The following is a 20,906-nucleotide window of genomic DNA, read 5'->3' on the forward strand; positions in this document are numbered from 1 at the left end:
CTTAAAGGCCCTGAGGGGTAGGAGTGCTCTCTGGGAGCCAGCTTTGTGGGGGCGGGGGGCAACAGGTGGAGCTGCCCCATGCCTCCAGGTCTCTGAGGGCTCTGAGGTTATAGGGGTCCATACAGTGGTGTCTTCATAGGACGCATATCTGACCAAGGCGGAGCTTTGGCCCTGGCAGTCCCCCGGTGTCCTTCCCCAGCCTGCCTGCTTCCCTCAGGTCCTCAGATTCTGAGAACTGGTCACCTCTCCAGGTCCCAGGTTTTTGCTGCAGAGACCTGCCACACTCCTTGGTCAAGCTCTCCTGCAAGTCCAGTTCCTTTCATTCAACGACTTCAAGAAAGGGCTTACCCGAGCCCTTGTACCCACATCCCATGAAACCCCAGGCTGTCTGTACTCCATGGCCACTTTCTCCGAGAAGACTTCCTAGCTGTCCTCGGGCCTCATCCCACACCACCTTTTATTCTCATGAGACTGAGACTTCTTTACTAATGTGACTTCCATGCCCGACACTGAATGAGACAAAGTGGGCGCTAAGGAAAAGTTTGTTGCGTGTGTAAATGGATGAGGGACCTCAGGATTGTTTTAGCAGCCTTGGCTGGGCTGTCTCGGGTATTGAGTGGGGATTAGCAGGTGTCTACCCTGCAGATGTCCCAGGACTCTCTGATCAGAGGCCTGGTTTCCTCAAGAAGCATGACTTCTGGGGGCATCTGGGTGGTTCAGTCAGTCAAGCGTCTGCCTTCGGCTCAGGTCATGATCCCGGGGTCCTGAGATCCAGCCCCACATGGGGCTCCTTGCTCAGCGGGGAGCCTGCTTCTCCCTCGGACTGTCGCTCCTCCTGCTCGTGCTCTCTCGCTCACTCTCTCTCTCAAATAAAGAAATAAAATCTTCAAAAAAAAAAAAAAGAAAGAAAGAAAAAAGAAGCATGACCTCTGGGTGAGCTTTTGGACTGAGCCCTTGGCTCACAACTGTCACCCAGAATTACCCTGGGCCAGCTGGGTCCCTGTTCCTCTTTCCTCTTTGGGCTTCGACTCTGACCAATCCAGGGCTCAGCCGGCTGCAGTTTGATACTTGTTCCTCGGCCTTCATGGGACCCAACCTGGAAATGATAGAAAATATGGGTCTCTGTCCCTGGTTCCTGGCACAGAGCTCCTAAAACTCTTGGCACTTCCTAGGTGATAAGACTGTCTTTTGTTGTGATGACGCAACTCTTGGTAGTCTCCTGGGTAGCTTCCGGGTGGGTGCTAGACACTAGAAAGACCGAGCCATGATTAGAAGCTTGGAATGTTCAGCACCACGCCTATCCTCTGGGAAGGGGAGAGCGGCTGGATACTGGGTTATCAGTGGATCATGGCTACATGATGAAACCTTCATAAACCCCCCAAAGTACCAGGGTTTGAAGAGCTTCTGGGTTGCTGGAGGTGCTGGAGAGGGTGGCGTGCCTGGTGAGGGCAGAGAAGCCTCGTGCTCCTTCCCCCATGCCTTAACCCACACATCTCTTCCATCCGGGTGTTCATCCATATCCTTTATCCTTTAATGATAAACTGGTAAACCTGAGTCAGTGTTACCCTGAGTTCTATGAGACATTCTAGCAAATTACGGAACCCAGGTAGGAGGTTGTGGAAATCCCAATTTATGGCCCACAGTCAGAAGTATACTTCTGGAACAACTGGGGCCTTGCCATCGTCCTCTGCAATGTGCGCGTGGGAGCGGTGTTGTGGGACTGCGCCCTAAAGCCTGTGGGGGCCGCTGCTATCTCTGGGTAGATAGTGTCAGAAGGGAGTCAAATGGCAGGATCCCCAGCTGGTGTCAGATAATTGTTTAATGTGTGGTGTCAGAAGGGAAGTGCTGTGGGAGTGTGAGAGTGAAGGAGAAACCCAGGTTTGTCCCGCCCCACGTGCCCATGGTGGGGTCCCGTCCTCAACCTCCTAGCCTCTCGCACCCCCTCCCATCTTACGCTGTCTGCTCACAGGAGCCAAGGCAGACTTGTCTGGCCCGGATGGATGAATGCAGAGTCCTGCATGCCCAGTTTTAAATGTGCATGGTGTACGTGAGTGTGTACACACACACACACACACACACACACACACACACGTAGAGCCAGAGAGAAACTCCTGAGCCAGAGGGACCAGGTTTATTAGATTCCAGCAAGACTATACAGTACGCGTTTCATGCAGATTAAATATGTGTCTTCGCCGCCCCTGGGAGGGAGCCCTTCCACGGCCAGCTTCTTCCTTGGCATGTCAAGGGATGACTATCAAGGGGAACTCTCAATATATTCTGCATGGGGGACAGTGGGGATCATGACTGGGGGTGGAGGTGGGACAGTGGGCAGCGGGGGGCCTCGAGGACCTTGAGTCTTCAGAGGCTCGGGGACCACAGGACCTTGGTCTTTGGCTGGTGGTGACACCAGAAGGTCTTGATCTTTCAGAGGCACTGGAATTATAGGAACTTGGTTCTTCCCAGGCTCGGGGGCCACCAGATCTTGATTCTTTGGAGGCTCTGGGACCATGGGACCTTGATCCTTGACTAGCGCCGGGACCACAGGACCTTGATTCTTTGCATGTGCCGCCACCGCAGCCTCGTGACCCTTCAGAAACTCTGCAACCGCTCCGCCTTGCTCCTTGACCGGTTCCGGAGCCACTAAACCTTGATTCTTCACCGGCTCAGAGAGCACAGGAACTTCATTCTCTGCAGGTGCTGTGACTGCAGCGCTGTGATCCGTCAGATGCCCTGAAACCGCAGGACCTTGATCCTTGACAGGTGCTGGGACCACGGGGCCTTGATCCCCAGGCTCAGGGACCCCGGGGCTCTGATCCTTGACAGGCGCCGGGACCACGAGACCTTGCTCCTTCCGAGGCTCTGGTACCGTGGAGCCTTGATCCTTAACTGTTGCCGGAACCATAGGACATTGATTCTTTGGAAGCACTGGGACCAAGGAATCTTGGTCCTTTACTGGTGCTGAGATCACAGAACCGTCATTCTTTAAAGGCTCGGGGGCCACGTGGTCTTGATCCTTAGCTGGTGTGGGGACCACGGGACCTAGATCCTTCAGAGGCCCTGAGACCACAGGAGCTTGACCCTTCAGAGGCTCTGGGGCCATGGGTCCTTGATCATTCGGACGCTCTTGGGTCACAGGACTTTGATCTTTCAGGGGCCCTGGGCCCACGGGACTTTGATCCTTGTCTGGCTCTGTGGCTACAGGACCTTGATTCTTACGTGAATCGCTGGCGAGTTCAACGGGGCTCCTGCAAAGGAGAGAGAGGTAGTCACCGTGAGAGCCCGAGCTCAGGCCAAAGATTGGGCAGAGCACAGATTGCCTGATAAGTCTTGGCCTCGTGGAGCCTGGCAGGGCAGCTCTTGCTGGAGAGCCAAGAGGAGAGTCTGATTTCCATGTTCTCAGTACGGAACGGGGGGTGGGGTGAGGGGCAGGCTCAGGAATCTGTCATTCAATGTGCTTGCCAATTGATTATAACCTGTGCGTGGCACCCAGGGGACAAGGACCATACCGGGGCAGGACTCAGAGTGTTCCTGTGGGCCTCACAGCAGCCCGTCCACCTGCACGCCACCAGGCTTCTCCTCCTTCCTCCACGGTAGCTGGGCCTTCCTGCGAGCCTGTCTTAGCTATCTGCTCTGATGGCCCCACGGACCCACGCACGGGCCTTCTTCTGGGGGCCTTCCAAAGCTCCTTCCCCCGCCCCCCCGCCCCGATCCCTTGTTAAGGGCTGACTGTGGAGAGGGACAAGAAAGAGGGCAGGGGAATGTCCCTGTGACCGCTGTCCCTGCAAGGGGAAAAGTCGCTTATCATGAATATTATTTAGAGTGGCCCACACAGGTGATTAATAAAAAGCAGACTGGCTTCCGGTGGGTTTTCTCACCGCATTTAAATTCTCTATCTACAATGCACCACATTGCTGCCCGCGCCACTGCCATTGCCCCCACCTTTGGCAGGTGACTGGCTGGGGCTCCCCATTCAGGCCGTGAGGAGGCCCTGCTCCCCTTGCTCGGTCCCCCTTCTGGCTCCCTCTACTGTCCCTGGGCCCTTGCCCTCACTTACTCCAAGGCTCAGGGGCTGCTTTCCCTGCAGCCGAGTCCAAGCCTCTCACCAGGCTTCACTGCGGACCCCCGCCTCATCCCTTGGCCTGTCCACATGGTGGAGAGCCGGCGACAGCGCTGACACCAAGGGCAAACCTTGCCACACTCAGAGCCCGCCAGTCAAGTTTAGAATACACACTGGCTCCTTGCAGGCCAGGCTGAAATTTGCCCCTGAAGAGTGGCCACTCAGCCGGTGTCACAGACCCTCGCACACTTCCGGCACATCGCACTCTCCAAATCACTTCTCAGAGCTCATTTCAGCAACCCAGCAACCCCAGGAAGCTGCGTGGATGTTATCACCCTTACTTGTCAGATGAAGAAACTGTTCCCGAGAGAACAAGTCATGAAAGTGAGGGACCTGCATGGACTCTGGAGTCTGGATCTTTCCACTCCCGGGGCCTGCGCTCTGTCCCCTGCGGTGCCTGGCACACAGTCGCTGCTCGGTACAGGGTAGCTGTTATCACTCTTTTATACTTTGTGGCCAATCACGTCTTTATGCTCAAAACCGCTTTGGCCTTTTAACAGTTCCTATTAGCTTTTAGGACTGTGTCTTTCTCACCTGCTTCTTAAAGCTGGTCCAACAAACCCCTTCTTGCTCACACTTTCATCACTCCTTATGGTTTCCTCTCTCTGGGCCTCAAGTTGGTCATCTGTTTCACTGGATATAATGATATTTACTTGGAAATTTATGATTAGAGATCACTAGCACCTTGTACTGTGAAATGACTATGCAATATTACAATGATTTTTCTATTGACTTAGAAGTCAAGTTACACATACTTGGACTATTTTTACTCGGACACGTCATCCCAATCCAGAAACTTTTTTACTGTTGAGCACTTCGAGCTGCCTGGGGACGTGCCTCTCTCAGCAGAGTACGAGTGGCATAAGAGGGCTCTCTGTCGGTCCCTCTGCATGGCTCTGAGCATCGCAGGGGACAGACAGGGGCCAGGGTGGCTCCCTGGCTCAGCCCCACACAGAGCCAGATGGACACAGCTGGCTGCCATCGGTGGGACCTTAGTGTTGGCAGAGAGCGCCAGGCAAGACTGAGAGCAGTATGCAGAATCCGAGGGTGGCATTAAAATACGTCTAATACTTGGTGGCTGCCCGGAGAGGAAATAAAAACCACCCAGTTCAGAATAGAATCAAGCAGGAAATCGATGAGATGAATCCTATCAGGTAATGAACAAGCTGGGTGGGGTCACCCTGAAGGGGTGACAGAGCTGAGATAGGAGACACGAAAGGGGGCAGAGCTGACCTTGGTCTTGGGGGATGGCACTGCAAGACCCACCTCCCTGGCAGGACATGGACTCGGGGTCCCGGGCTGGCATGAATATGAAACTGGGGCCGGCCCCACAGCGTGGGCAAAATGCCCTTCCCTGGATGTTGGAGGCCTGGGCTCCCATCCTACCCCACATTTCTGTTGCACGAGCCTCTCAGCCACCTGTGAGCTAACCCCAAATTTGCTTGCACGTATAACCCTAGATTGCTTTGCTAGTGAACCTGTTCCGTTAGTAAGTGTCCTTCCTTACTCATGGGAAGGTTTCGAATGAAGATTAGAGATGATAAATAGAATCAAATCTACACTATTACCCTTTTTTTAGTATTAAGTTAGGGAAAAATCTGCGTAGATTTATTTTGAAAACATTTGTGATGTTTAAAATAATTTGGCATATTAGAATGTCTAACAGATGAGCTTTGCGATTCCCGTATAAAATGTGTAATGGAATAATTAATTTAGATTTGTGATTTTAAGTTGAAAGATATAGGACGATTTTATAAAACTTTTATGATAATCCAATAATTATATTTTTAAGCTCAGTTTATTTTAAATTATTTATAATTTAATTTAAATTATTTAGGGGAACTGAATTAAATAGGCTATAAAATTCCCCTTCAAAGAGATTGTTGAATTTTACTAGATTTTTAAAGTATTCCTTTTATAAATTAAGCAGGAATTTTTTAAAACCAAAGCAGCCTTGGGACGCCTGGCTGCCTCAGTCAGTGGAGTGTGAGACTCTTGAGCTCGGGGTTGTGAGTTCAAGCCCCACACTTGGGTGTAGAGATTACTTAAAAATAAAATCTTTAAAAAAAATTTAAAAAAAATGAAACCAATGAAGCCTCAGCTGGTTTTCCTGTGAACAGAACCACCCTCGAGGGCAGCGTAAAACTCACATTGACCCTGACTGGCCACACTCCGTTCCACGGTGCCCTGCCAGTCTCCCCATCTGTAAACGTGCCCCACTAGTCCCGGTTAAGGCTGGCAGAAGCCGCGCACAGTGAGTTCTGTGAGCGTGAGACGAAGCTGAGCCCTCCGGGTGGAAGCCGGTTGGTGAGTGGAGATGGGCTGCATTCAGCCCTGCGCAGCCCACGGGCCAGCTGTCCTTGGGCACGGCCTAACCCGCACAACCCCATCTGCAGCCCCGAGCCAGCCACAGATCTTCTCAGGACAGCACGTGCCACAGGCCCCCTGCCCCTCAGGCCTCTCGTAAACTAGAACACCCCGTTGGGTTTATCTTGGCTTCTGTGCTGCGTCCTGCCTGCAAGATCTTGGGCAAGTACTCAGCTGCTACAGACCTCAGTTTCCCCACTTGTGAAATGGGGAGAACAATACAAACGTCAGGAACCGTTACAACAAAGGCTCAGATGAGCCTGTCGGGCAGAACGGGGAATCACAGCTCTTGACGTTTGTAGCGTCCTCGGTGCTCACGTACTCCTTACTTCAGCCCACTGGACCTTCACGGCAGCCCTGGATGAAGGCGGGGAGAGGGGCGGCCAGCCCTGCACACTCACCCCCCGTGCATGGCCCTCTGGCCAGCCCGTGCTGTTTTGCGCACCCCCAGTGCTTTGTTGCATTGTTCCTGCCGCCTGGACGGCCCCCTTTCGCCCACTTTGCCCTGTCTGTCCTTGGCAGGTCCGCTTGCTCAGACCCCCTCTCCTCACAAGGTCCTGGTGGCATCTCCCCAAGTGAGATTTCCCTCGCTGTACCACCTTACCATCTCTCCCAAGTTTGCACGTGCCCCCATTAATGCCAGTCCCCCCCTCCCGTTCGACTGTGAGCTTATCCTCCCATCTGCAGCCCCAGCGCCCAGCACAATGCCGGCAACAAAGAAGATCAAATGGAAAGATTTACAGATTATTGTTGCTGAGACCTGCTTCGTCATCTATCCCATGGCTCCAGCCAGAACCCCAGAGTCATCCCTGATGTCTCCCTCTTCCTTAAAACCTTCACCCAGTCCATCAGGAACCACCTGTTCCAGCTCCTAACATTCATCTCTTGAATATTCCCATGTTTCCCCCCACCAGCACCCCCCCAAAGCTGTGCCATCATCTCCATGGACCACTTGCACAGCCCCCTAACTGGTAGCCTCCCCTCCTCCTCCAATTCATTCTTCAAACAGAAATCAGAATGGCCTTTCCAAAAAGCAACCCCCTTCCCTGCGTACAACTCTTCCCGGCGCTCCTTGCAGTCGAAATATAGAGTAAAGCCTGTTACACGGCCCCACCTAGCTGACCAGACTGCTCCCATTCCCTTCCCAGCTCTATGTCCCCTCCAGCCTCCCAGGACTTTGCTCTGTTCCTCAGTATGCCCTGCTCTTTCCATTTCTGGCTTTGCGTGTGCTGTTGTCTCCTCCCAGAACATTCTCTTGCTCCCTCTTGCCCTGGTTAATGTGTACTCATCTTCCATCGCTTCCCTCACAGGAGCACTTTCCCAGGGAAGCCTTCCCTGACCCCACCGATGTGACCAGGTCGCCTGCTGCAGGCTCTTCTAGTCCCTGGCCCTCCCCTCCCCCTTAACACAGCTCATTACTTGCATTCTTCTGGGTTAATGTTTCGCCTACTGGACTGAAGCATTCAGAGGGCAGGACCATGCTGCTTTTGCATATCATTGTATTGTCTGTACCTGCAACAGAGGGAAGGCCCCCGACGAAATACTTGTCGAATGAATGAATAAATGAGAGCCTTTCTGTGCCAGGTGCTGTCCTATTTGCAAAATTTACTGTTCCAAGGTTACATGAGACATCCTAAGTCTTAGGAACTTAATTTGCTGCCCGTCCTCCTGTTACCATGGAGACAGGCAATGCCTCCTGGGTACACACACTGGCCTTGGATCTACGCTTTATCAGAGTGTGGAAGCGGGATTATCGAGCCCTGCCCAAGACTATCTGGAGAAAGGGCTTCCTTGCCTCCTGCGGGTTCCTGCCCTTGCACACAATTCTAATTCCATCAGCCAGCCCTGTGGTCGTTTTCTCTTTTTTCCCCTGGACTGTCTCTGATGCAGCAGCCCAGAGCGGGGGCAGTGCTCCCGTGGAAGGCTCCTGTTCAGAAATCAGGGACCTGTGGGCCCTGTCCACGAATCCCCTGCCTCCACAGCTTGGAAAAGCCCTAGGGCAGAAAGAAACGCCTATTTCCCAAGCAGGAACCATGTGCCAGGTGCTTTAACATAGGTCTTTTCCTAGGATGTAAAGAGCAGCCTGCTGGGGGAGAAAGTGCACAGGCTGGGCTGGGGGCCGGAAGAGCTGGGTTTGAATGCCGACCCAACACCTTTCTAGCCCATGGGATGTCCACATGGGCAGGCCGGTGTCTATACCTCAGCATCCATAATCTGTACAATGGGGATTACGGTGCTCACCTTTTAGGGAGGGTTAGTGCATGTGAGCACTTCTGGCATGATCCCTGGAATATGGGTGATGTTCAGTAGATGTTAGTTCCAAAGAGAGACTGAGGGATCTAGTCCAGTTGTGCTACTCGGCAGATGGGAAACTGGCCCAGAGTGGGCAAGTGACTCTCCCATAGCCACACAGCCAAGGATAGCAGGTCCAGGACTAAAACACAGGCCTCTCAACGTCTTAGTGGATGGGTGGGAAGGTCTGAGGCGGGCCCAGGCCGACTGCACCGCAGGGGCTCTGGCAGAAGGCTGGGGACACAGTGGTTGGAGCAATTTGACAGCTTTGCTCTCCTCCTGCCTGCTCACAGGCCTCATGGGCCTCACGCAGCAGCCCACGTTTCCCAGACATGAACAAAGCCTCCAAGGCGGTATAGAAAATGCCGCTGCTAGAGGGGGAGTGCCGAGAACCCATCTCTGAAAGGCTCATTCTTCTTATGAAGAATCTGCAGGAGACAAGGCATTGTCAAAACGAGCGCTCCCGCTCCGCCTCTCTGCCCACAGACTCCGTGGCAGCCTGTTTTAGCAATGACCACGGTGCTCGGTAGTGACCTGCCTCTCCCGCTGGCCCGTAGACTGTTCTGCTCCACTTCGCACCAGCGGTGTCTGCGGCCGGACTCAGAATCGCGCCCGCAGACGTTTGTGTGAGTAACGAACGGCTGTGGGTAGCTTTTTCTCTTTGTTCTATTTTTTTCTCTTTTATCCATTCACTGGACAAAGTCAGCTGAGGCCCCCACTCTGAGTTCGGCCCTGTGCAGGGGGCACAGGAGTGGACGACACCGGGGCCCATAAGGAGCCCCCCGTGCGGAGCCGGGGACAGACCCTAAGCACACAGTGCACACCGTAAACCCGGAACCACCCCCTGCCCCCCAGCCCCGGCCCAAAGCCTCCATCAGCCTGTGTCTCTTCAACCAGAGAGGCCCAAAGTTCCCCTCTGGGGCAAAGACGTCCCTTTGCTAGAGAAGTCCTTTCTCTCTGCTCGATGAAAGCACAACTTCTCACGAGCCACATCAAAGGTGTCCGGGGCTGGAAGGACAGACCCGGGTCATCCTCTGTCCCTGTGTCCCTGCCAGCCGGGCCCTCCGCCGCCCACGCTGCCCCGAGGTAGGGCGCACGCCTGCGGAGGCAGCCCACCTCTTGGTGACCTAGTGTTTCGACCCTGAGCAGAACCCCGTTTCTGTCGGCTCCACTCCCTCCCATTCCTGCCCCGACGCAGGTCCCGTGCTGTGGTGCCCGGGCCTTTCAGAGGAGGCCACGCTGCCCACTCCTGGCCATTCGGATATCTGAAGGGAGCAGCAGTGGTGTCCTTCTTCCTCGATTCTCTGGGCAGCGGACACCTGGCCACAGAGTCCTCACTGTCCCGACTGCTCTCCTCACAACACAGCTCGGTTGGCTCCCCATCCCTTGGAAAGTGTGACCTGCAGAGCTGACAGTGCTATTGCAAGTGTGGCCTCCAAGCAGGACGCAGAGCCTCCGCCCCTCCACCCCTAGAGCTCTCTCCCAGCCCCAAGGCGCTGCTGCCCAGCAACCCCCCCCCCCCCAGCTGTCTGTAAGCGCTCGCCTCCCCTCCCCAGCCGCTGTGCCACCCTCCAGCTGCAGGGGCCAATCCTCCTGCTCCTGTGTTCCCTAAGAGCCCTCCCCCCCCATCACGGCGGCCCCGCCCCGTCTGTCGTTGCCAACTGTTCTCCAGATGGGGGCGAGCTCTGCTTCACCTCTCACTCCCTCCCTTCCTCTCTCCTCCCCTCCCCCTTTCTTCCCTTCTTCCCTCCGTGAACATCTAATAAATGCCTACTGCGCGCCGAGCCACTGAACGGAGTAGAGAAGCCGAGAGCTCTGGCGTGGGCTGGGCACATAGTAGGGGTGAGACGTTGTCAACGTAACTCACACAAGATCCGATTCTAGCGGCCACCTTTACCTGACACACAAATCCTGTCCTATTTTTAACTGTGTTCGCACCTTTTTGTCCTTCCAAATATAACTTTTCTTTGTGGTTTTCTAGCAGGGCTTGACATACAATGTGGCACATTGTATTCTCACAGCAGCCCTGTGGGCCAGGTGGGTGGGAGGTGTGCGGGGGTGTGACCAGCACCCCCCATTTTCCTGCCGTGGGTGGAAATGAGGCCCAGCAAGGGCAAGAGAGTTGCCTAAGGTCACACAGTGAGTTTGCAGCGATGTCAAGACTTCAGCCAAGGAGGACAGACATCAGTCAAGCTCTTTCCTCTCTACAACAATATCCCTGAGGGATGGGACTTCAACTAGAGAGATTCCAAATTACTGCGCAGAGGTCTGAAGAGGGTCTGGCTTGAGATGACCCCGACTGGTTCTGCCTGGTGCAGGAGGCTGGAGCCGCTGACCTCTGCAGGTCCCCAGCTCGAAGCTCCCAGCTGCATCTCCTGAGAGACTTGCCCCTCTGGGGGCCAGGGCCCCAGCAGCCAGTCCCCCTTCACTCGGCCCTTCCTGCGTCCACTGCACGACTCCCCCCGGCTTATGGCTTGGTATTCAGCAGACCCTGTAAAGAAGGTAGGCCCAGACAGCAGCGGCATCCTGGTCTGAGAGCGCCCATCTCTGCCCATACCTGTAAGCGCTGTACAGCTGCCCATCGGTCTACCAGCCTAGAGCCCCCCAGAGTCCACCCAGGTGGGGCACATCAGCACAGGGGGGACAGCTAGGACCACAGCTAGGAAAGATGCTGCCACCACAAGGCTTCATTCTGGGGCGGGGGTCGCCGGGCAGAAGGTGGGTAGGGGTACCTCCTGTGGGACCTTCGTCTGACTCATTTCGCATAGGTGATGAGAGCACCTGGAGTCCTTGACGGCTTTGGAGCAGGGCCAGGACAGGACGAAGAGGCCGCTGCTTTAGGGAGAGGCCCATCTTCACAACCGAAATCCTGGAGAGGGTCCCAAGTGCTGGGCAGGAGTGGGTTTTATTATCCCAAACGTGGCTTTGAATCCCAGCCCACCACTTACAAGTTGTGTGACTTTGCCATTTAATCACTAAGTCTTGGTTTCTTTATCTGTGAAGACCTCCAAACTCTCTCACCTTACACGTGAGGACTCAGTGAGGATGAGGGCGCGAAGGCCAGATAAACGTTCTGTCCCTTCCCCGCCGCTGCACCAACTCTGACTCCGCATTTAACCAGCGTGGAAGCGCAGGGGGGTGGGGCGGGGGCAGATTCCTAGTTCAGATTCCTCGCTGGCTGCCGCTCCAGGTCCCCGCAGGCAGATGCGTTCTTGTGAAGCGCAGGGAGAGGGGCGCAGGGAGAGGGGCGCAGGGAGAGGGGCGCACGGGGCTCTGCATGACTAGGTTCTGCCCTGCGTTGTTGCTGTTTTCCTTTTTGCTGTTAAAATACCTTTTCTAGATATAACCTACTAAGAAAAACTAAATAGACTCCCCATTGTACAATAAGGATTTCAAAACGCATCCTTGGTTGTTTTAATGCCATAAAGGCAAGGGCAGCGGGGACTGTCTCAATGGGCTGCCAAGAATCTGATAATCCTGCTAATGACCTTTTTAAAAATGTCAAGTGCTGAACTACGGCAACCAGATGGTAGAGGCTCGGTTCTGTTCTAGCTCTGTGCTCCGGGGAACTTGCAAATCAGTTTTTGTCCTTTCTTCCCACCCCATCTAAAGCAAGGGATGGGATCTTGAGCAATTAATCGAAATTGGTTTCATGTGTCCAGAGGGGTGCAATTAAAACGAGTGTGTAATTGTGGAACTGGAATCCGAACCTGGTGATTACAGGGCGTGCACGGAGAGGAGGGGCCGGGGAAGGGCTGGGGGAGGGAGGGCAGCAAGACCCGGCACTAGGTGGGAGGCTGTTGTGTGACAGAGGGAGTGGATTTACCACATGTGGCTCCGGCCACCCCACCGTTGGGACCCAGGGTGGTCAGCGGGGGTCAGCAAAACCATCCGTGAAATGAGCTATTGGCAAGGGCGTCCCACTTTGCAGTTCGCAGTGGGTTTTCACACGCATGCTCACTGGGCCCTCGTACCAGACAGTCCTGCGGACAGAAGCAGGTGTCACCAGCTGTTAGAACTCTTACCACCTGCTATGCTAAACTCTGCAGTCAAAAGATTCAAATAATACTATATCCCTTGCTGACCTAACGCCTTCTTTCTGGATTTGGGAACCAAATAGATTTGGAGAGTGAGAGGTACTTGTATTACTGTTATCTTTTTGGGGCTCAAAGAGATTAAAAGACTCAGCCGAGGTCACACAGCTAGTAAATAGTAGAGCCTGGATTTAAAACCAGGCCTGTTGGCTCTAATTCTCAGTCCCTCCTACTCCTAAGAGACCTCCCCAGGGGATGCCTCTCTGCCTTCATGAAGTTTGGGGGCTAATGCCACTGTCCCACTGCTTGGAGGGTGGGATTAGCCAACCTCTTAAGATGACCCAGTAACCAAGAGTCGATGATTTTTTTGAAGTCAGGCCTGCTCAGGAAAACGTGGCTACATAAAGAACAGAGGCAGGCTGGCCAAGAGGTTGGCCACTGTAAAACCAGCCATGGACTGCTCCGTGACCTCTCTTGAAACCACCCCTTCCGTGTGAGCAGAGACAGACGTGAGGCAGAAGAAAGCCTTGTGGAGGCGCCATGATGAATATGGAGGCAGATGGTGAGTATCATCATTCGTTCGCTCACTCATTATTCATTCAACAAACAATTTCGAAGACATTCTCTGAGGTAGGTATTGGGCCAGCAGCTAGGGCTACAAAGGTGAACAGAAGGAGCCGATCCTGGCCCCCGGGGGAGCACAGTCTGGTGGGGGGACACGCACACGAGCAGGTGGCACGGTATATGTGGTGAGTTCTGTGACGAAGACACACACAGGGAGCATCTTACCCAGCCTGGGAGGTGCGGGAAGGGCTTCCTGGAGCTGTCCCCTGAGCGGAGTCTCGAAGGATGAGTTAGCCAGGTGGAGAAGCAGGAGAAGGGCAATCGGAGCAGGTGGGGCGGCGTGGGGAAAGGCATGGAGGTGAGAAGCAGCATGGTGCACTGGGGGGACAATAAGCTTCTGTGGGCCACAAGGAGCCCACGGATGGTTGAAGGCAGGGGGTGACATGGTCAGATTGCATGTTCTAAAGATCCCTCTGGCAGCTTAAACCAGTAGCAGTGGCAGGAATTTATTTACCTCAGCGTCTGAGGCTCCCTTGGCCCCGGATAAGATATCTGGGTGGAGATAATTATAGATAATGTCAAGTTAACCAGCAATTGGGGACCATTTATATGAGGACAAGGGACAGAGAGTTAAGTTCAGTTCTACTGCTTGTAGTAAAAAGCACAAAATGGTGACCTCTGATCCAGTGCCTCAGGAAATGGACGCCAGTATTATCTTGGTAATCTCCAAATATATTTCTTATGAATGAAAAATTTGTTGGATCATTCTGTGTTCAATAACCATGCATTTTAGTTACCCAGTCAGTTAATTTAGTACCCAAAAGAGAAAACCCATATATTTGGCTGAGGCAGTTGGTCGTTTCAGTCAGGATGTTTGGGCCAGTTGTGTATGGAGACCTGGTCAAATTCTTAATCCCCCCCCCCAATTTGTATCTGAGTCCCAAGATTTAAAGAAGATCCTAGGTATGCTTGCTGGAGGGCCTGCACTGGCCTCTGAGTGTGGGTGTAGTTTTAGTTAAGAGTCCAGTGTGTCTGAAGCCTGACTCACGTCAGGCCAGCCCCGGCCTCCGTCAGGTGGGGGAGGGAAGCAGTGCCAGCTGAGGAGCAGAAGACCCAGGCTCCTGCAGGCTTCCCTCCTCTCTGAGCTCCGCTTCTCTGTCTGTTACCTGGGCTGCACGCCCACTCCATATGAGGAGGGCTCAGTAGAACAGCACAGAAACAAACACCGTGTGGGCTGTCGATAAATGTAAATTGTTAAAATATTATTGCGTAGGTCTGTGGACTCAAGGCGATTCAATAGCTAGAATTCTTTAAAAGCCTTCTTCTCAGTCAGAGTGTTTGCCTCAATCAGACTCATGTGTTGTCCGAGATTGCCTAAAGTGAACTATCAGAAAGCTCGTGGTCATCGTGTCATTTCACCTTCAGTCCTCCCCTCTGAGGTGGGGGTCAGTGTCCCCATTTTCAGAGGAGGATAGCAAGGCTGACTATGCGTAGGGAATGACACAGGTTGAACAGCTGGCAGCAATGACATCCATGAACATTGTAAACCCCTAGGCGCACTGCCAGTGTTAACCAGGTCACATGATAAAGTATTAATGATGCCGGTTCTATTATTATAGGTTTTCTGGGATGGTCTAGGTGTTCTGAGCATCTGTGCAGCAAATGGCAGTGGGATGGTGGAGGTTTGGGCCACGTGCCTGCCTCTGTAAGAGAGGCGTCTAAGAAAGGTTTTGTTCCATTCCTTTGAGAACACTGCCTCTCCTGTCTCAGTGGGCTCAGGTGGGGCTCGGGTCGGGTCCTGCCTTAACGGTAGATGGTCCACAGGCTACGTGCTGAAAGAAGCTTTATACCTGTGGTCCTGAAAATGTAAACTGCTTTAAGACACTTGAGTGGTAAAAGGACCTTGAAACCACGGTGACACACTGAGGGGGTTTATAGCCTTTGTGAAGTGGGACTTCACACTCCCCAAATCTAGGAGAAGCAGGTTATAAATTTTTAAACCCTAGCGGAGAAAAAAACCAGGGAAGGATTTCATAACAACACACAAACTGTAAGGAAGAATGACAATATGCTTATAACTAATTTAGCAATAATGACCTATTTTAAAACTAGAGAGCTGGTTTTAATTTTGTTAGCTGTTTGGGGAGGCGACACTAGTAGTGAGTTATAGATTTGTCTCCTGGGCTTGGGGCAGCATCAGGCAGTGTGAAGGGGCCGAGGCTCGGGGCGAGGCCTGAGTGCTGGTCACACAGATGAAGCTAGCAAGGCTCTCTCCCACCTTCCTGCCTTGTCTGTGGCTGGGTCCGTGGCCGGGTCCGTGGCCCCTCTCTGGTTCTGAGTATGTTCCACCTTCTCTCAGCTTGTCATCGGTGTCCTCATATATGTGTTTTTCTGTGGGTCTTTTTCCCTCTCTGCCTCTATTGCTACCTCTTTGTTTTTCTCCTTTCTTTCTACCTCTCTCAATCCCTGGTTTTGAACAAAACAATTTTTAACTGATCACAGAAGAGCTGAATAATAGACCTTTATGTATGTTTTATTTATTAAACAGAATTTTGTGTTCTCTGCCTTACATGAAAGTAGGCAGGTGGGTGGAATGCTTTCTGTTCATCTGGAAAACAAAGATATAATGGGTTTTCAGATATACAACCCTTGATTGTTTCCCACCATGGCATCTCCCCAAAGCCCAGAAATTGGGGACCAGCAGTAGAATCAAAGTCCCAGCCTAGAGCTCCTAGCCCAAAGCGAGAGAGGACCTGTAGTCGCTGCCCAATAGGTAGGTAAGGGCAAGAAGCATGATGGCAGGGCGCATGCAAAGGTGGGGGGGTGAAATCTGGGTGTATGGAAAGGAGATCCCCGTTAGTAACCGCCCACTCACATGGCACCACTTTCCAGGACGGTCTCTGCCACTTTCCAGCCCTCACCTTGACCCTCCCTGAGTGCACTGCTCCCCCAGGACCTGAGCTCACCTGGGGTTGGACCCTCCACACCTTTGCTCTTGCAGCTCCTTCTGTCCGGCACGCCTTGGCCACCCCAGACTGTTCACCTGGTCATCACCTGCTCATCCATTGCAGTTCTCCCTGATCCACGGAACCAGCTAGAACATGCTCCTCCTTCATGCCCCACAGTGACCAGAGGTAGGGTCTCAGTCATCCTGGTTCCCTAGTGCCCAGCGCAGTGCCTGGCACATAACAGGTATTCAATCAACACATGTTAGTAAAAGGAAGAGGGACCCCATACCAAAAGTATATCATTGTTTGTCTCCCACTTTAGCAGACGGCTATCCACGCGGTGAAACCTGGCCCTAGCTCTGAGGTCCCCTCCCAGGTCTGCTCTCCTGCCTGTACGCCTGCCCCACGTGTCCTGCACACCCACAACCCACCTATTCTCCAGGGTCCCCTCCCGATGCAGCCTTCTGACGCCCCACCCCTGGCAGGAAGAAACCCGTCCTTCACATGAATACCCCGCCACCTGGTCTGCTGTGACCTTACTTGGACCTCTCTTACGGCTGGTTCCACTCCCCCGTGTTGGGCAAGCACAAGACTCTCCCGTAACCCACACAGCGAGCCAGCCCCCAGAGGTGGAACCTTCACAACGACCAGGTTGAATGAGTCAGTGAAGGCGGCTCTGCCATCTCCTGGGAGGAGAAAAAGCCAGAACCGCCAGTCCTGCAGGCCGGCGGGAAGGGGGCGGAGAATCATCCCCAGCGACATGGGATCAGAATATTACACTACCTTGTTGGCCAGTGGGTCTCTTGGTCCATCTTCGCCTTTCCCAACACTTAGCTCTGACTGCTTGCAATTAGTATCTGAGAAGCAATCTAAAAGAGTCAAGCTGCATTAGGGAGAACCCCAGAGAAATTGCAGGGCACGGCTCATCTCGTGGAGAGTGGCTCAAATGGCAAAGGTTGGTTCCTTCAACTACTCAGCTGGGCCTTACCAAGGAAATAAGTTCAAGAAAGTGGTGTTCGTCTTTAGCATTTATTTATACTTGGAAAAAAAACCTGTTTGTTTGTTTCTGAGCGAGCACAGACCACAAGCACGTCACAATCAATTGGCTATACATGAATATTTCTTGTCATTTTCTTACTAACAGCAGGAATGTAATAGCACCAAGAGAGGTGTGCGCTACACGTTACATAGACAATCTGTGGTATGCAACAAAACCCAGGCCACAAAATCGTAGTTAGACACTTCCTGTCTGCCTTGGAGCAGCAAAGGTAGAAGGGACCGGTTGAAAGCACCAGCAGATAACAAAAACCTTGGGGGAGCCAATGCACAGCCTTAGGGATTATTTTTGCAGGCAAGCAAAGCAGACAATAGGAAAGCTTCAGGCCTTGCTCTCTTGCCAGGGGAGTTCAGGAATCGGTAGGGAGAGATAGAAAAACAGACAGACAGGCATTGGAAGCTTGGCCATCTTCAGAAAGGCAAAACCGAAACACTGTGTGTGAAACCAGAATCGGTTTCAATCCATGTTTGGGATGCAGAATGGGACTGGCTGAGATTTATTTGTAAACAGTAGAAATCAAAGGAAGTTTCTGGCCGCGAAGGGACACATTCAAGAGTCAAAGTGAACGACAATAAGAGTTTGCGAGGTCGCAGGAGTTAAAAACATGGGGAGCCTGAAGGGCTGAAAAGACATTATACGGGTCACGTCTCAAGCCGCAGGTGGGGCAGGGCTGGAAATTCAGTCCCTGGGGCTGCGAGGTGGGTGGGAACTACAATGTGGGCGAAGAAGCTTGAATCCGACACAGAGATGAAGCTGTACGCAGGTGTCCTCTGGTCGTGCTGCCGCGGAGACAGACGTGTCTAGTACCCAGCACGTCTCGCACGGCGTCCGGCACGCAGGCATTCGGGACGCGAATGGGGAACGGACGTTCCCCTGTGCATCGGAAAGTTGGGTTACTTGATCTGCTAAACGTATAGACTGTTCTACGGAGAAATGTAAACTACGGCTAACATCACCACGCCCGACTCATGCCAGACCTCGAGAGCACGAACACACGTTGGCAACTTCTCTGGGTAAAGTTAAGGTCATGTTGATAGAGCTCTCTGGTGAACGCTCAGGTCAGCTTAGCAAATAGCTTGCATCAGTACTGAGACCTGCTCTGGCCATTTCCAGAGGCATCCCAATGGGTGATGCTCGAACGCTGAAACTCAATCGTATTTTCTACCTTCTTCAAAACTTCTTCTCAGTTCCACGCCCTGAGATAGAAAGGAAGATGACAGTGGGCCTGGCCGAGCGCCTCATTTCTAGGAGTCCTGTTCTCTTAACGACTGTGGCCCGCAAATCACACGCTCAACGAATTTGCAAAAGACTTCTCGATCAGCCCCCAGGTGACCAACAGAATGGTGTCACCGGAGACTTTGCTGCTCGAATGGTCAGAACGGGAGAGGACTGGCGGAGGCCCTGCTTCCCCCGCACCACAGGGACGAAAGGGAGCGCCGCTCTGCGACCCCGCTCACCAGCGCTGTCCTTCCACAGCAGAGGCGTGGCACCGGACGACAGCCCAGCCACGTCGCGGTGCCGGCAACAAACAGTAAGGACTTCGAGGACAGGAGAAACAAAGCATACCGAGCAATGTACACGTCACAAGGTTTGCAAATGTAATTTTTCTGGTAGGTCTTTGGGGTTCCCTCATGAGCACTAGGGGTCTTTATACAACTCTCTGACTAAGGCCTACAACACAACTCTAGCACAACTAAGGTGCCACTTGCCACCCCCGGGGGCGCTGGCCACACAGACACGCGAAACACAATACAGTGAGAGCTGCTCTTCGTCATCAGTGAGGTCAAAAATGCTTGCTAATCACTCCGTAGGGAACGTTCCTAATCTTTAGCTAAGTCACAGGCATTTCCACTAACCCGAAGCTCAGCGTCCTCTGTCCTCTCCGAGGACCGGCGCGAGCACAGTTCAGGAAGGGAGAGCGACAATCGCCATACTTGGCACGACGTCGACTTCCCACCTCGTGTTTCTCAGAAGCAAGGCAGCCGCATTCGAAACACCACCCCACACCCTCCACCTGCCTCCTCAGCCATCTGCAGACAGTCGCTCTGCCGAACGGCTGGTGCTGGTTGGGCGGAGGGGACACGGAGGAGCACAATCTCCTCACACGGTTTTCATCTTCCTATGAGGTCTAGAACGTACCTAAAACACCTAACCTTCTCACCCTGGCCTGTTTTGAGTCATCAGTGGCCTATCTATTACTTGGCATACAATTTCAAGCCCACCGACAGGAAAAGAAATGTAGTCACACGTTTCTAACAGAAAAGTCTATGAAAAAAATTACTTCACCTTAACAGACACAATTCATCTGATGGACATTAAGGCCGAGGTTTTTTGCTTTTTAAGTATTTCCACAAATGCTGTCAATCGCTGAAGCCCAAAGGTGGGCCTCTCTAGCACATGCTGACCCTCCGAATGTTGGAGAAGAACGCATTTCCCTAGCGTTCAGAGCTGATCCCTGACGCCGAGCTCGGGGGGACAGAGGAGGAGGGCACCCTATGGGCATTCCCAAGCGTGACCGGGAGACTTCCAGCCGCTGGGAAGGGCCTTGCGTGCTAAGGCCTGCCCGCCTCCCTCGGCAGCCAGCGAGCAGTGGCACCTGCTGTGGGAGGCACAACCGGGGAGCGGCGCTTCCCGGGGTTCCTGGTGTTCGGGGGGCCCCGGGCCTGAGGCCCTGCGCCGCGCTTAGCCCGGCCGCTCTTGATTTGGAGAGAAGGCGTGCCGCTCGGGCTTGGAGACGGCATTCCTCCTTCGAAAGAAACCAAACCAAAGAGCTCCTGGAACACTCAGGACCAAGGCAGATGAGAAACCTCTAAGCAATTTTGTGGCCTTTTTTGTTGGTTGGTTAAAAAAAAAAAAAAAGGGAAAGAAGAAGAAAAGGAAAGTGCAGTGAAATTTACTCTTTAGCCTCGGCCAGTTTATTGTTCATCTGTTTACTTTGCTCCTTGTCTTCGGGCTGGGGGGCACTGGGGCCCTCCGCGCTCTTTTTCTTGGAGGCCCGGCCGGACACCACCTGCTTGTCTTTGGCCTTCCTCGGGGGCTTATGGCTCGCTGAGGTCTTTTTTGGTTTGGAACTCTGAACGCTAGGTTTTTCCACCTGCTCGGAGAGACAGACAGACCGCAAATACAGAAACACAAAAAGGGAGGGAGTGGGAGAGAAAAGTTAGAGAGAAGACATGATTATTAGCTCAACGGTAACTGTCATGATGACACTTGACATCGAGGGAGCACAGCGTCTAAAGTATTTTCAGTGACAGGGTCATCTGGCTTCTCCCGCCGGAACCGGCTGGTCAGTTGTTTGGGCCACAGGCTCACTGGCCACACTGGCACCCCTGGCCTGACGGCCGTCACCACGGAACCACCGTGGATGGTGGTGGATGATGTTACTGTTTTGCACGATCCGCTGCCCCTCCCCGTGGGAAGATCATACCTCCTCGCTCTGTTTAACACGGGCAGGCCTACGGTTTGCTTTAGTCAATGAAACGTGGGCGGAAGTGATAGGGGTCACCTCCAGCGGAAACTGGAGGGTC

At 53.2% G+C, this 20,906-nt stretch overlaps 1 protein-coding gene across 1 annotated transcript in view; it reads right to left on the reverse strand.

Annotated features, from left to right (window-relative positions):
- Positions 1–2,116: 2,116 nt before the first annotated feature.
- The window catches only part of MAP6 (microtubule associated protein 6), a 73,921-nt gene continuing 55,131 nt past the window's right edge, over positions 2,117–20,906 (reverse strand). Inside the window, exons 3-4 of the mRNA XM_045816318.2 lie at positions 20,277–20,473; positions 2,117–3,245 (exon numbers count right to left, since the gene is read on the reverse strand). Coding sequence (XP_045672274.2) covers positions 2,255–3,245; positions 20,277–20,473 — 1,188 coding nt within the window. The 3' untranslated portion in view covers positions 2,117–2,254. The remainder of the gene's footprint in view (positions 3,246–20,276; positions 20,474–20,906) is intronic.

This window comes from Ursus americanus, chromosome 16, assembly GCF_024610735.1.
Source record: "Ursus americanus isolate L20-20 chromosome 16, mUrsAme1.1.p, whole genome shotgun sequence".
Lineage (NCBI taxonomy): Eukaryota > Metazoa > Chordata > Mammalia > Carnivora > Ursidae > Ursus > Ursus americanus.